This window comes from Manis javanica, chromosome 1 (assembly GCF_040802235.1).
Source record: "Manis javanica isolate MJ-LG chromosome 1, MJ_LKY, whole genome shotgun sequence".
Classification (NCBI taxonomy): Eukaryota; Metazoa; Chordata; class Mammalia; order Pholidota; family Manidae; genus Manis; species Manis javanica.
Window position 1 is genome coordinate 169,679,382 of NC_133156.1, and position 16,762 is coordinate 169,696,143.

At 39.4% G+C, this 16,762-nt stretch overlaps 2 protein-coding genes across 15 annotated transcripts in view; one reads left to right on the forward strand and one right to left on the reverse strand.

The window, feature by feature from the left end:
• Positions 1-2: 2 nt before the first annotated feature.
• Positions 3-14,507, reverse strand: MRPL35 (mitochondrial ribosomal protein L35). The gene is made up of 5 exons (XM_017645702.3): positions 14,341-14,507; positions 11,019-11,086; positions 6,106-6,295; positions 5,352-5,496; positions 3-2,611 (listed from the first exon to the last, which is right to left on the reverse strand). Exons 2-5 carry the CDS (start codon positions 11,059-11,061, stop codon positions 2,423-2,425), a joined length of 567 nt encoding a protein of 188 aa, XP_017501191.3. The 5' UTR covers positions 11,062-11,086; positions 14,341-14,507; the 3' UTR covers positions 3-2,422.
• A 96-nt stretch (positions 14,508-14,603) lies between these two features.
• The window catches only part of IMMT (inner membrane mitochondrial protein), a 50,531-nt gene continuing 48,372 nt past the window's right edge, over positions 14,604-16,762 (forward strand). For 9 of the 14 annotated variants that reach the window (XM_037011973.2, XM_073241459.1, XM_037011976.2 and 6 more), the window contains exon 1: positions 14,629-14,792. In XM_037011973.2, the coding sequence (XP_036867868.1) occupies positions 14,748-14,792 (45 nt within the window). In that variant the 5' untranslated portion in view covers positions 14,629-14,747. Of the gene's footprint in view, positions 14,793-16,762 lie in introns of all 14 variants that reach the window. The other 5 variants (XM_037011974.2, XM_073241475.1, XM_073241489.1 and 2 more) reach the window with 2 other exon arrangements.

Sequence of the window (16,762 nt, forward strand, 5' to 3'; positions counted from 1 at the left end):
TGGAAAGGCTCAAAGTCATTTATTTATTTACTGAGTCAAGTCCAATGTCAACCGAATAGAGATTAGCTAGGTTAAGAGGTAACAAACAACAGAAGAACAAAGTTACATTTAAAAGCTGACTTGGTACAGTATTATGAAATATTTTATTTATAGTGCTAGATTAGTCACTTGTTGATTAGATATTGTCATATACTGTTAGAAGACTTCAGGGAAATTCATGGGATTCCAAGAAGTTAGACCTAGGTTCTGCTACTTAGCTGTTGTTTTGCATAATTTACTTAACCTCCGTAACCTTCAGTTTCTTCAGATCTAAACCACAGACAAATAATAGCTCCTTTGCAAGGTTGGTATGAGTTCTGTAGTTAAATGCCCATCTTTCTGCTGGGACAAAATAGGTGTTCAATAAGCTATACTTTTACATACAGTTGAATGTGTTTAGGTAGACCATTTATTTAAATGAAAGGTGTTTCGATGCCAAACTATAAAGTCAGTGTCAATGATAAGTCCTGCTACCACATGCTGGCTTCAAGGAATTCCTCTTATAATCCTACTCTGACATGCCACAGAACCCCAATTTGGTCATCTTTTACCTTATTCTTTTAACAATAGAAGAACTTCTTCAACTATTATATTAAAGAATCTGAAGAGGAAATGAGGTGTAGTTCTGTTTAACACAGACAGACGCGGACTTAGGATGCTTCAATTCATGATTTTTCAACTGTCTAATGGTGTGAGAGCAATATGTATTCAGTAGAAACCATGCTTGGAACTTTGAATTTGGATCTTTTCCCAGGCTAGCAGTATGTGCTAGGATACTATCCTGTGACGCCGGACAGTGGCAGTGAGCCCCATCTCCCAGTCAGCCAGATCATGAAGTTAAACAACCAATATATTTACAACCATTCTGTACTCACCTGATTCTAAAAAACCATTGTTTTTCTCTTTCAGTATATTATTCAAGTACGTGAGACATTCAACACTTTACTGTAAAGTTGGCTTTGTGTTAGATGATTTTGCCCAACTTTAGGCTAATTAAGTGTTCTGAATATGTTCAAGGTAGTCTAGTTAAGTCATGATGTATGATAGGTTAGGCATATTAAATGCATTTTCAACTTAGGAAATTTTCAACTTACAATGGGTTTGTTAGAATATAACCCTGTAAGTTGAGGGAGCTCTGGGTGGTTTTTCAACCAGGCAAAGTGCTCTGTTTGTCTGAAAATGCTTCCCGGATGATTCTGAAAGGAGAGCTGAGAACCACTGCCCTAGTCTCTAACTACTCAGTTAATTTAATTTTTCTCAGTGCCTCTTACCAGACCCTCTTCTCCCACGGAACAATGCTGAACTCGCGTCATTTCTAAAATGATTCAGATTACTTTTCTCCCCTTAGTTTATACAATGCATCTTTGGAAAGTTTGAAAAAGTTTATCCTTACAATTAGAAATATGGAATCTAATTCTATTAGACTACTTTTCTACTATTAGAGAAGTAGGTTAACTTTTAGAAAATACTGCATCTTCAACTTTTGGGTAAGAAGTTGTGTTCACTTGTACAGCCTCTTCTATTTCATGAATGGGCATACTGAAAGACTATTTCATATACACCTTTCCATAAAAAAATCCTAATTTAATAAACTAAGTGAGAACAGTAATGAGCACAGTGAACCTAGTATGCCACAATGGGTATTGCCGTCCCTTGTCTACCTTTAAGTGAAACTGCTCACATAACTACTTTTTGCTTCATGTGAACCTGCTAACACAACCAGTGGGCCAGGGTGGGCTCCTGACCTAAGAACAGCCAGTCCCTACATTGGTCAATGATCCTTGATGAGACCTGGTGTAAAAAGATAAGCTGGAGTAGTTTGAGGCTCTTGACATTAGGAACTGGAGTAGGGGCTGAGGATCATGATGTGGAAAACAACCTGAAAGGTGCACGTTAGAGTTACTATGAGAGTTACCACTTCCTGTTGCTGAGGCCCTTAGAGGTGGATCAATATAATTTCTGCTCTTCCGGATGCCTGGCGGTTAGTTCTGGTGGGAGATGGGGCTGGTGAGGTGGTTCCTGAGTTTCCAGGTACTCACCCTTAAAATAATGTCACACTGCTTCAGTTAACTTGCTTTTTATAGTCTTCCTATGTCTGTCCTAACTTGGATTCCTTGCAACTAAATAAGCCTAACTGGAAGAACTAATTAAGCCATTACCATTTGTTAAAATAATCAACAATTTTAAACTCCTCTGTTCTTGAACAGATCTGGGAATATTTAATCTATTAAGTTTTAAAACTTTCATAAGTTTAATATTGGTATCATATGTTTCCATGCCAGTTGGCATAATTTACATCAAGTATTATACTTACTCATTTTTGCAAAGACATCACATACACAAATATACATATTCAATAACTGAGAATCATAAAATTTTTGGTCTATACTTTCAAGTTTGTTCGATCATGATACTTCTGATAAGGATCATCAGCATACCAGTTACGCCTCTTCCAGAAAGATGTTGTCATTTTATCTAAGAGCTTACTCTGGGTTTTATTGCAGAACACAAATTCCCTCAGGCGTCTTTTTCTTGCAGGTGTCTTTTTCCATAATTTTTTCTTATAACCAGCCTGTTAAATAATATTAGAAAGACATTTAAAATATCATGTTATATAGGAAACAACATCTACCTTCCCTACTGATGGTTTATAGGACAGTGGGAACAAAAATGAGACTTTCATAGGGGCTGTATGTTTTTCAGAAGGATATGATTCTCAGTGGGGGGGTAGAGAAATGTGTAGTTTGAAAAAGAAATATTAATAATTTAATATTTTGAAAAAAGATTATTTAAAACCACAGAAAATAAAGCTAAATAAGTCTTTGTGAAGCGAAGTACAAGGTAATGACATATAATTATAGTAGCTAACTTACATGCATTACCTTATTATCTCTTCAATAATCTTCAGTAACATACTACTATTCTCATTTTACAGATTAAAGAAAAACAACCATTAATTAGAGAAGTTCAGTAGCAGACTGAAGCCTGAGAACTAGTGAGAGTTCTTAATCACTACACTTCTTTTTCCTAACATGGAGGATGATGAAAGGAGTACTGGTTAGGCTGAAAACCTCTGTGTTCATTTAAGGGGGCTGATATTACAAGGGCTGAGAAGCATGGTTCTCAAAGATACTGCTTCACTCATTCTTTTCATCTACTAGGGACCAATTCTGATAGTAAGTACTTTTCTAAGGAATAATGAATACAGTGAAACTTCTTTCAAAGTGGTGGAAGGAATGGTTAACCCATATGTTTAACCCAGAAGTGCCATATACACCATCCATGCATTATTAACTTTGAAGAATTAATTTTTGAACAAACATAAAATTGTATTTAATATAAAAACAATGATCATAGCCTGTTTAGACTAGAAGAGACCTTAGGTACCACCCAGATTAATGCTTGATTGGAACCACACTCAGTAATTTACAGGGGAGGTGAGATTAGAACCCACACTATTGGCTAAGAGCCCTCGGGTCCTTTCAGGACTACACTGACCGAACAAACCCTAGCTCTTTACTGAGAAGGTGCCTAGGTTTTCTGACAGGCCCTAGTGTCATCACTGTCAGCAGTAAATTCTACAGTATAATGATGCTCAGCAATAAGGAAAGGTTATTTAAAGGCTATGGTTTTAAAATGCCCGAGATTAGATTTTCACTATTCATTGCTTACAATTTTAAATTGAAATATTCAACCCCAAATCCCCCTATTTGTGTAGAAATTTTCTAGTCTGCAAGCCACATTGGGTCCCTGTGGATCTCTGACTTACAACTAATTTGCTGATCTGCCCATCACCCCCAGTATCCTTTGAAGATTATTCTATGGAATGCAACCAGTGTGAAAATACTTGAAACTTGAGACAGTCTCTAGGTTCAGAAATGGGGGTGAGGGGGATATAAACAATAAAAATTATGGATATCTGGATGAAACTATGCCATATAAAATACTTTTTTAAAAAATACATCATAAATTAACCCACCCAGATTTTTTTATTTTCCTCTTAAAATTACATTTTGATGAAACAGGCCATTCTGCATATACAACACTTCTAGGGTCCTGAGTGGGGACTAGGTATTAATATTGGAGAATATGATCAGGTCCTTTACAACAACATGTGGGGTTCAGAGCATAATAAAAGGGATGTGGAAAGGAAGGCAAAGAACATGACTCATTTTGTCTAGGGCCAGAAAAGGACCTGAAAATAATCAGTGTGATAACAAAGGGGAGGAAATGTTTCCAATGCTCCAAAATTCACAAAATGCAGAACTATTAGCTGGAATACTTACACTTAGTTCAGCTACCTATGGATTACATGAGCTTCTATTGACTAGTGTAGGAAACTGTATTGTTCCAATGGAGAAATGATCTGAGTGTCCCAATCAACTTGTTTATTCACAAATTTAGTACTGTTTATAAGATAGGGGAGAATCCTTCCAACCTTTGAAATAGTGAGAAAGGCCTACCAATTAACTCTTTCACTTTCACAGAGAAACAAATTTTGATCTTAAAAGAACTGTTTGTTAACTTCCAAGTAGCAAGAAGGAATTTGGATTTGAATAGCAATCAAAAGTTAAAAGTGGTTTTACAAAATTCTGCTCTTTGACTGCTAATTGTCAGCTACTTTGTCTCTATGAATAAATATGAGAATGAAAAAGCCCATATTCACATTCATGACATACTGGGAGAAGACAGAGCAGTAGTCATCTGTAGTAGCCACCTTAGTGGTGTGGTCCTTGTCCCAAGTAAACAGTAGAGTTCTGTCTGATGCAGTCCCCAATCATAACAGCAACAGACAGAAAAATGTATATAATTAAGAAAAAATAAAGCATATGTGGGGTTAATGTTCTGCCATAAGGATTAAGCTGCCTGGAGAATACAATACAAGGTAGGCTGAAAAACTCTTCAGTCCCCAAATCTGAGCCATGCAATTAAGTCCTTGCTGAAGTCTACTCTGCTGTGACTCTAGGCTTAAACAGAGCTTCCCCACAGGTTACTGAGGAACACCAAGGGCTCCAAGGGGCTTCTGGTAATCATCAGTTTAGCCAGACAAGTGGAAGACCTGAGAGGAACCTGTCCTACAGTGAAAACTTTTGCCATTGTGAAAACGATTTCATTTTATGAATGCTTAAACATGTTTTCTTCACATGGACTCACTCCTATTAAGAGATGGCTGCCAAGTTGGTATTTATTTAAGTACAGCACTGTAAAAACTCTTGGTAAGACAGGAGGAAGATATGTCAATGAATGAGCTAACTCATTTTATTTTAATCTGCTCACACGCCTTTTTTAATCAAGTAACAGTGAAGACTCACCTTCCTCCTTAGCCAAAGGCCAGAATGAAGTCGAAGAAACCTATCGATGACAGCTTTCACAGTCTTTCTCTTGCCTTTTCGTGCGCTGAAGTACGTTACATTTCTGACTGGTAGCTTCAGGACATTTGAAAGCAAGGGGGTCACTCTAAAATATATTTGAAAAATATTAACTCAGCAGTAAGACTGATTAAAAGATGAATCCATTTCTACACTTAGAAGAGTGAAGCAGCTCCACTGGAATAGAGTTGACTTCAAATGATCCAAGACACCAAGCATAAATAAAAAAAGCAACTATCACCAACTCAATCCCTATGAGAGAATTTATCCTATTATATGTTAATCATTTGATTTATTTGATTTCTTACCTATCTGCCCACTAGATAATAAATGCCTTGAGGACTTCATCTTTGAATCTTTTCTGCCAAGTATGATTCTGGACACTTGCAAGTGCTTAACTAAATATTTGCTGACTGAAGGAATACCACCCACAGCCCAGCTTTGTAAGCTGAGCATCTAGTTCTCCCTCTACCTTGGCCAACAGCTTCCATCCAGGAAACCACATCTAGAACATCAGCGTGCTCCCTCTGGTAGTCCCTGCTGCTGGGTGTCAATCATATTCTCCACTCCATCAGACAAAGTCTATATAATAAACTGCAGGTAGGCAAGGAGTATCATCTACTTCTAAGATGTCTTCACAGGCATGAATATTTTAGAATTTTTGTCTAAGCCTTGTGTTTGCTGAAATATACTCTACCTATTGAGCATTGTTGCAGTATGCCCACATGTCAGGTTTCTGACAGATGTGGTAAGTCTGGGAGCAGATGAAACAACTGGTGTCTGCATATAACGAAACTGTCGGGTGGACAGTGCAGAACTAAGGCAGGCATTCTTGGCACAGTTTCCATAGGCTGAAGACATCAAAATATTCAGGGGCCGTAAGATTCCTGTGAAGACAGAAACATATATGTTTAATATTATGTTCTAAAAATGCATCAAGATACTTAAAATCAAGTAATGTATCAAAGCAACCAAGTGTACATAATTAAGGTGTCCTCAGCATCACTTTCACCTGTGGAGCTTTTTACCAACTTCATTCAGGTATAACTTACATAAACAAAATTACCCATTTGTATACAATTCAATGCTTTTAATAAACTTAAGAGTTGTGTAACCATCACAGTCTAGTGTGATGTGTCTAGTCTATGTTCAACACTAGGGAAAACCACATGTAACATCGATGCCCACCTGCCAGATCTCATCTCTGGTAAGTCAGAACTGACACACAGAAAACAATGGCAGGGCAGAGATACAAAAGCCTGACAACTCTGGAGTGACAACGCTGTGGCAAGAGAAGGATTCATAAAGAAAACAGAGGAGGTACTTGAGCTCTCCAGAAAATGAACAGGCCACGAGGGAAGAGGTAGAGTCCAGGTAGGATGAACAACACACAGAGCTAAGGAGGCTGAAACAAATACATGTTTGGAGTGGGGAGTGGATGTGCCACAGAGGCTGAGTGCTGCTTGCCTGACTGTACTGGCGATGCCTGGGAAGAAGTAGTGAGGACTGAGGCAGGGCAGATCAGAAGGCAGACCACGGGGGCCTAGATGTGGGGACTGAACACAGTCCTCTTTATCTATCATTGTCAGTATGGCCACACTGAGTCCATGGCTACAAAGCTGAATTGCTCACAGATCCCTGACACCACTGGGAGACTGTGATCAAGTCTAGTGTGGGACTCAATGTGCACATTGAAAAACCTCCAAAGGATAACGGATTGGGCTGATAAGTGCACAACTCACTAAATTTACTATAGATTATCAAACTGTACACACAAACAGGTAGTTTATTATAAATTATACCTCAACAATTGGTTAAATAAAACCTCCAGAGTGAGTCTGATGCTCAGCCAGGGCTTAGAACTACACCTTATTGCCCACTGCACTGATTATCCATAACAAATGAGGGGCACCATGGTAGAGGAGTGCTAGTGTTTGACTCAGTCTGTTTGGGTTCTTATCTTAGCTCTACTACTTACTAGCTGTGTGACTGTGGGCAAGTTACTTAACCTCTCTATGTCCCAGTTTCCTCAAATTTAAATGAAGTTAATCATGGGGAGATAATAAGACTTAGATAAGATAAAACACGTAAAGTTCTAGGAAGAATGCTTAGCATAGAAAAAACATTTAATGAATGCTAACAGATAATAAAGAACAGCTGAGAAATGCTTGGCAAAAATGGGATAATGCTAACAGATGGCAGGAGATAGAATACTGAACACCCTTATTTTGCTTTCCTGTTCTCCATCAAAGATCAATTTTCAAACTGAAAAAGGCAGTATAAACATTGATGAATTAAGATGAAATCCAAGATTCAGGAGACTGGTGAAAGACTCACACCAGGCCCTTGAAGTCAGATTTTCTCTCCTCAGTGCAGGCATCGAAGTCTCCATACATAATTTATATCCCAAAGAACTGAAAACATTTGCAGACATGATTACAAGCCAGGAGGTAATCTTTGAAAGATTAAATGAATAAATGGAGGCAAGAAAATGTCCCAAATTTCACAGGCCATTAGGGTTTGTTATGTTTTCAGTTAGAAAAACAAATAAATAAAAAAACTGACATTTTTGGAAATCAAAGGAAGTGAGCAGATAGAGTCTAGATCATAAATAGGTAAGCAATAGGCTCATCTGTGGGAAAAAACACTAGAATAGATAAACAGAAAGTGCACACAAAAAATACTGTCAGGTGGGATCAAACTGTTCCTTAAAAAAGGATTTAATTTCATTTTCTGATGTAGTCACTAGCCTGGGAAATCATGAGACTGTCTAGACACAGTGTATCCTGACTTTAGGAAGGTAGGTGAAAAGGTTTCTTTATATTCAAAAAAAAATACAGAAATGTGGTAGGATAATAGTAGTTGGGTCAATTCTAAGCTGCTTAGCTACTATCCCCAAATTGGTTGATTGCTTTTCTTCTGGTGAAAGTCTCTTTCTGGCTCCCTAACAGACTTTTTTGTACAATTTTTATGAAGGTCCTAAGGCTGCATAAGGTAGACTTTATCAAATCTGCATAAAAACAAAGTAGGAACCATGGTTTATTAACATATTTGTGAAAAGATAGACTATCTGGACTGAAAATGATCTCCATAGAAGAAAAAAACAGATCAAAATTAACAAGTTGAAATCAGGGATAAACACAAGGTTAGAAAAAATAGTTACTGGAACAGAAACGATGAACCTAGCTGAAGAGCAGTTCCTGGGAAAATGACTTGGGGGGCTTTATCCATTATACCTACTGATAGACCAACCACAGTGATTTTGGCTTGGAAAAACGGAACAGAGTCTAACTTAGACTTTGTTAACAAAAGTGTAGCATACAATTCAAGGGAAGTAATTAATTGCTTCTACAGTCTTCTGACATGTTCAGACATTTTAATACAGATGGGTTTCTCTAAACATACTCTTGTATGCAGAACACAGAGTTTGCACAAAGGTGACACAAAACCAGTTTTGAAGAAATAAGAGGAAGCAGAGGGAACAGGAGGCACAAAGGTGAAGAGGCAAAAAACAGCACTGTAGGTTTGGGGAATTACAAATAGCCCTATATCTGGGAGGAATGAAAGGAATGGTGGGGGTGGGGGAAGTGAGTATGACAGTGTCTACAGTAGTAATCTCCCAGTTTTTTGATCCCACATCCTCTAAGAGTTCTAAAAAATTATGTACCCTTTCACAAAATTTTAAGTAATACCTAAAATTTTAAATACTTTAAATTGTCAAAACAGATATAATTCCCAGCAGATTTAAAATATTGACATTTAAAAATAAGCTGTCACATCACTCCTTTAAATGTCCTCAGTGGAATGTATCATACTGAACTGATACCCACCTACATCATCTCTCTGAAAAATAGAACGATAATAAATTCAAGTAGAGGAAAATAGAACTTTTCATCAAATCATTTTAAAAATAAACTAAAAAAGGCAAGCTGGGGTGGAAAAGATATGGGAAACACACTTAAATGAGAAAGGATACATATCCAGAATATATAAGGAACTATTATAAATCAATTAAGACAAACAACTTAATATATAAGTGGACAAAATATTGAAGTGGCTATTTCACATGAGAAATTCAATGGCCAATACACACGTTTAAAGGTTTTCAGGCTCATTACTAATTAGGGAAATGCTATTTAAACCACAATGAAACACCGTTAAATACCTACCAGACTGACAAAAATTTGTAGGTCTAACAATACCAACTGGTGGTGAGTAAGTGCAAAATATAGTGGTGGGGTGACTTTAATAAGCACATCATTTTGGAAGTATCAGGCAATGATGAATATATACATGCTCTCTGATTCAGCAATTCTACCGCTAGTTTTATGTAGAGCAACTTGCACTCATCTACTGAGACACAAGGTCCATCAGCTTTGTACCTAATGGTCCCAGACTGTAAACACCTAAATGCCCATCAGTAGTAAAATAGAGATTTGTAGGGTGGTCACATAAAAGACTATTTACAGCAATGAGGAAACACAGCTACATGCCAAATGAATGTAGCAAAGTAAAAGAAGACACGAATAGCACATACTGTGTGTTTCCATTCATGTGGAGTACACAGACAGATAAAACTAAATGCATTACTTAGAGATGCACGTAGATTCTAAAACGATTACAGAAAAAAAGACAAGGTAATAATAAAAAGAATAGTGCTTATATTCGGTAGAAATAGGGAACTTCGAATTCTCCACACGGGTGGAGAAGGGGCTTCTTGCAGTGTTCTATGTCCTGACCTGGATGTTAGTTAAACAGATGTTTGCTTTAGTTATTTGTTAATGTTAAGCCATTCATGTATAGTATATAAAATTTTATTTATATTTTTAAAGTAATTAAAAGTACACCTGGTAAACAAACTTTTCTGTAATAGCTGGAAATTTTACATCATAGCTTTTTTCTTATTTGTTTTTCTTTCACAGTATTTCATCCTAATTTATTTTATGGGAAAGTAATTTACTGATAATCTTATCATACCTGAATGACTTTTAAAAGTTCTCCCAGTTGAAGTTAACTTACTAACTAAATGAAGCTGCCTTTACACCTGTCATCTCTGTCATGAAATCATCATGACCGCCCTTGTGCCAGGGGCTGAATGAACAAAACGGCCACATTCCCCGCATATTGTGCGAATCTTACACGCCAAGCTTACTATGCCAGGCATTACGCAAGGCACTTTACGTACACGAGCTCATTTAGTCCTCAGGTGGATGGTATTACCCCGTTTTACTGCTGTAAAGTAAGCTTCTGAGAAATGACTTCAAGGTCAAAGGCCATGAGTGGCGGGTGGCAGCTTCTAAATCTGAAAGTTGGGGAGGACTTTTCTGTCTCCCTCGCCCCCACCCCCCATCCATTCCTTCTGATTTGTTTCTGGGAAGGCGTAACGGCTAGGCAACTGCGGGACACCTAGGTCCGCGAGGGTCCGAGAGTCTCGGATCTCCGGTGCAGGCGGCCGAATACAGGCAGCCAAGGGGAAAATTCGCGACGACACTTTGGCCTCAGACAACTACCCCCGCCCCCTTTTTAGCCTCCACACCAAACACCCAATCCGTCCTGTGCCAGTCACCGTTTTCTGTGAAGGAAAAAATCGAGCGCGTTGCTTTCACCAACCTGACGCGGCTCTCACGGCACGGGTGAAGACGGGAGCTGCCATCTTGCCTCCACGCCTACAGCAACCGCTAAGGGTCAAAAAGCGTCAGCACAAAGGGGGTTAAGAAAAAGTAATTTGGGTGGAGTCAAGGAAGGGGGGAAAAAATGAATAAAGGGGCAGTCAAGTCAGCCTTATTATTGAATGTCTTCAATATGTCAGGCTGTCCTCCATTGCTTGTGAATAATGCTTGGCATACAGTAGGGTCTCAAATTTTTATTGGGCGTTTGATTTAAAGTCCTATTTTCAAGTACACAATACATTTGAAGCACAATTTCTTTTTGCTCATTTGATTAAATTTATGAGAGAATAGAACTTATCCTTCCAAAGCTAGTATATTAAGTTAAATGAATGAGCAATATTGTTATTAAAAATTATTATTTTTAAAGTGAATGTCAACTATAAGCAAATGAATGTAAATATACTAAGGATATGGCACACACACACACTTTTTTCTAATCAGTAACACTGATTGTCATCTGGTATAGCAGCATCTCAATTCTTTCCGCACAATTCTACATTTTATTCCCCCGAATTAGTGATCATACATTTTTTCTAATGTTAATTCAAGCAGAAAAAGAAAAAAACAATAAACACCTCTCCCATCCTTGTTGTCTAACATATTCCATGCATATACGATATATAACATTGTCTACTGGTTGAAATGTGTACAGGTCAAACACTGGATCTCAAGGAGTTCACATTTAATAAGGTAAGTACAGAACATAAATACAAGGTATAGATAAATGATTCACAGGGGCAGTTCAAACCTAAGGATAGTTGAAGAGGTCAGGGACAGGTAGTAGAATGTAACATGGGTCTTAAAGAATAGGGAGGATTTAAGAAGAGAAAAGTCATTCCATTCTTGGCAATAAGAACACCAAGAGCTGAAAAGAGAGGGAGTCAAGACAGAAAAACTCAGGATTTATTCACAGCAGTTATCAAACTTTTCTGTTTTAGAACCTCTTTATATGCTTAAAAATTGAGAACCCCAAAGAGCTTTTAATTAAATGGATTATATCTATTAGTATTTACTGGAAATTAAAACTGAGAAAAATTAAAAATAATTATTATTAGTTTCCTATTGCTGCCATAACAATTTACCACAAACTTTAAAAACAACACAAATTTATCATACAGTTCTATAGGTCAGATGTCCGAAATGGGTTTCACAAGGCTTTAAATCAAGATATCCAGGGCTGTGTTCCTTCTTGAGGCTCTAAGGGAGAAACTCTTGCCTTGCCTTTTCCAGCTTCTACTGGCTGCCTGCATTCCCTGACTTGTGGCCTTCTTCCATCTCCAAAGCCAGTAATTGCATCTTTCTGACTTCTGCTTCCATTGTTGTATCTACTTTTCGGACTCTGACCCTCCTGTCTCCCTTTCACTCCTAAGGACCCTTTGGATTACCCACACAGATAATCCAGGATATCCCTATCTCAAGATTCTTAAGCACATCTGCAAAGTTCTTTTTGTCATGAAAGATAAAATATTCAGATTCCAGGGATTAGGAGAATGTAGACATATTTGGGGATAATTATTCTGCCTACCATACAGACTGATTCATTTTAAAACAATTATAAACCTATTACATGTTACCATAAATATATTTATGAAAAATAACAATCCCCTCCAAAAAAAAATTAGTGATGAGTTGCAGAGTTTAACCTTTTTGCAAATCTCTTTAAGGCTGGATTATTAATAAACTGGATTCCGAAATTTGCTTGTGCTTTCAATGTTGTGATATTGTTTGTCATGTAGCTTCTGGAAAAACTACTGTACAATTATGAGATAATGAGTGAAAACAACAAATAACATCTGTGGGTAAAATTGTAATATTTCCAGAATATCTCGCCTGGCTTTAGTATATCTGCATATCAATAGGCGTTCAGAGGTGGAAAGAAGTATGGCTTTTAGTGCATTTGCATCATTCCTCAGGGGTGGAGAGTTCATATCCATGTTAATGGATAATTACCTGGGCATCAGGAGGGCTGGTTTTTGCTTCTGCAAGAGCAGGAGAAAGAAACGGCCCCGGACTGCAGTTTGTAAGCAATAAACAGATTTTAAACTTTATTTCTCCCTTTGACTGATTTCGGTATTTTGCCCCGGGATTTCCTTTCCCTGGACTTACAACATCTCAATATGATAAACATAGGTTTGAGCTTTATGGACCTTTTAAAAGGATCTCAGGCTACCCAGAGGTTCCAGATCACACTTGAGAACCAGTGAGATGGTTATACTTCAGTGTCTCTATGTTATAGGATATATAAGTGAGTGATGAACTTTGACTGCTATTTTTGCTATCTTGATCTACCATCTTATGATGGCCACTGTGAGCCTTAAAAACATCCACATATGCTGGAAAAGGACTTTTGAGACATTTCATAAAGGCTCTTTGAATTGGTAGTGGGAGTCACTGCACATTTTGAACAGGGAGTAATTTAAATATGAGTTACTTTTTAGGGGTATATTCTGGAGTTTGAGATTTTGAAGCTGTTGAATTTGCTAATGATGTTCAGGCCCAAGGTGTGCCTGTGTCATACATGTCTGGAGCACACTGAAATCGCTCAGTAGCATTGAGAGTTTTATGGCCAGGGTTTTAGAAAAGTCATCACACTGGCATCACCCAGCACGACATTACTGAGGAAGGGGTGGGGTGGGGAGGTTGCAATTTAGTTGCTAAATTTACTTAAAAGATGGGAGACTGCTCTGGAGGCTGTTCTTGATGGTGGTATGAACAGTGTTAATTACTAGAGTATTCAAACATAAATTATTTGACATCAGATCATTTTCAGATCCATTTCTCCATTTTACAAACGGATTGGGAGCATTATCTACTAGGGAGAACACCATACTGTAACGAATTACCTAATTAAGGCTTGAGGTTATTTTGCAAAACCAACAGAACAAGTTACTTAGTTTCTATATTGTGGTAATATGATTACTAGTACTAAGAGTATTGAATACTGTGTTTAGTATTTAACATGTTATATATCCTATTTACAGATTCAATGGAATATTCTGAACAGTGCTTCACTGACCGTATCGTCCAGATGGCGGCCAAAATGATCATTCTAAAATAAAAACTTGGTAGGGAAAGACATGTGGTTTAACCTTAAGAGGGTAGAAGCTGTGGGGCCGGAGGAGGAATCTAGGTTCCTACTCCTGCTCTGCCATTTATGAGATACGAAAACGGGACATTCCTAACAAAGGTCTTTCCAGTGTTCGCAGTGAAATGACTACTTGGAGGGCTGTTAAACGAAAACAAGAGCTAAAACCGAGACAAACCACTGTGTGAGTAACTCTGGCCGTTGATTCCTTTCTACGAAATATCCAGTAAGTTTTCTTGCTTGAAATCTCCAAAGTCACACCGGCCCGCTTTCCGCGCAGATCGCAACCAGAGTTTCTGACGACCTCCCTCCCGCCGCGTTCAGCTAGTAACGCCGGCTTCGGGATACTGTCGAGAAACCCCGAGAGCGACACGGAAGGAGAAATCGCCCTTTCCGCCAGGGACTACCCACCAGCGTCGACCGGCCTGGGCCGGGCCCGGGACACGGCTGCGCGTGCGCACTGGCTTCGGCGGCCCTTCCGGTGCGCCCGGCGCGGAGGCAGCCCGACGCACGCACGCAGGCCCTGCCCTATTAGCACCGCCGCCGCCCCCGCGTACACCAGCCAGCTCCGCACAGCCGGCAGAGATGTTGCGGGCCTGTCAGTTGTCCGGCGTGACCTCGGCCGCCCAGGTGAGCGCGGGGGTCCCGGGAGAGACCGCGTGGTGAAACTGACTGGGCAACCGACGGAAAATGGGAAGGCTTTCGCTTTGTCTAGGCCCCGGGCAGAGGCGTCTCAAGGCCGCCCTCACCGCGAGAGTCCCTGGCCGGGGTGAGGCAGTTAATTCGGAAGTCCACGCGACAGAACTGACTTAGGGTTATTGCTGAAGCGGGATGGGTTGTGGAAAGGAGAGGGTGGCGGCAGGCGGGCGCAGGACGGGAGGCACGGCTTCGGGACGTGTCACCCAATCAGCCCTGCTCTGTCCCAGTCAGGGACCAATCGCGGCTACTGGCGCCCGGGTCGCCGGTTGGCGCGTGACAGGTCTTGCGCAGCCAGTGGTTGAAGGTCGACAGGGGAGAACTACAGTTCCCAGTAACAAATGCATAGCCTTAGCTTGTTGCATCTTTAATAAGGAGGTGCTTGGACTGCTAAGAGTACGCGTTTTAGGCATCAAGGTTGTAATTATTCGGGAGGGACTTCTTTTCGTAGCTGAGAACACCTCAGAGCGATTCTTACTATATAAACAAAATTGAAAGATTGTAGTTCACGAAGTTCAGACTCTTCAAGTACCGAGGAAGGACAGTTGTCGTGACCTTGTGCTCAGTTGAGATTAGCCTGCGGATCTGTGTCTCCAGGTGCCGGGACAATTTTGGCAGACATCCAAGGAGCCTAGACTATCTATGCGTAATTGTCAGAGTAACTTTCTGAAACAAAGTAAAAAAGTAGATAGATTGCCGTTCCTCATGATTTTAAGAAATTTGATGTGTTGGGAAAATGTGGTATTGCAGAACAGGTGCTGTGACTCAAGCAGTAATTGAGCAAAATCCCTAGACATAGTGAGTGAGAAATTGTGAAAGTCGAACTTTTTCTTTTTTTCCAAGTTTGCTTCTCTCCCTGTTCATTGCCAAGACAGGAGAAGCAGCCTCTTCCACAGAAAGGTGGGGACTATATTAGTATTCTCTTGCTACGTAACAATTACCACATATGTAGCAACGTAAAATAGCAGTCATTAATTATCTTAACAGTTTCTGGATATGAGTGATGTGGGTTCTCTGCTCAGTGTCACACAAAGCTGCAGTCAAGTTGTTGGCCACACTGTGGTTCTCACTTGGAGCTCAGGGTCCTCTCTTCCAAGCTTGTGCAATTTTTTGGCAGAATTCAATCCCTTGACACTGTAGGACTGAAATCCCTGTTTTTTTGCCAACTTTTGCCTACCCTCCTCTAGAGACTGCTTGAAGTTCCTTTGCCACAAGCTCCTCAGAGGCAATTCATGACATGGATGTTTGCTTTCTTGCAGGCTACCAAGAGCTTGTCTCTGTGACAAAATTGCTCATAACTTTCCTGTTCCAGATACTTAGACCCAGATTTAAAAGGCTTAAATGATTAGGCCTGGCCCACTGCATGATGTACTTTTTGATTAATTCGGAGTCAATCGATTAGAAACCTGAAACACATCTGCAAAATCTGTTTTACTGTACAACCCTAATCTTGTGCTTTACTGCACAGGGCAGAGATGATGGGGGCTGTCTTAGAATCTGGTCTACTGTAGTATACCCAAGTGGGGCTAGAAGGATGGAGGAAGTTGGGGTCCCTTTCAGGGCAGAGCTGCTTTTCTATGGAGCCCTCCTTTCATGGCATCTCAGGTTACATCACAGTTATCACTGATCTCTCCCCTCTGCCTTAAAGTCCAAAACTACATTTTCCTTCCTTTATCAAAACATTTTCCTCTTACTGGGTTCTTAGTTAGGAAATTAGAATAAAACAGATGAAAACTTTGTGTTAAAATATGAGCCCTTTAGCTTGCAACCAAGATTTCTTACCTTCCTGAAATTGTTATCATGTAAAATTCATTGGTTTATCCTTACCATCTCCTCATTCTGTAGCATCTGATATTGTTGCATTGTCAAACTCTTCTGACTTTTCTCATGCAGTATCTTGGGTC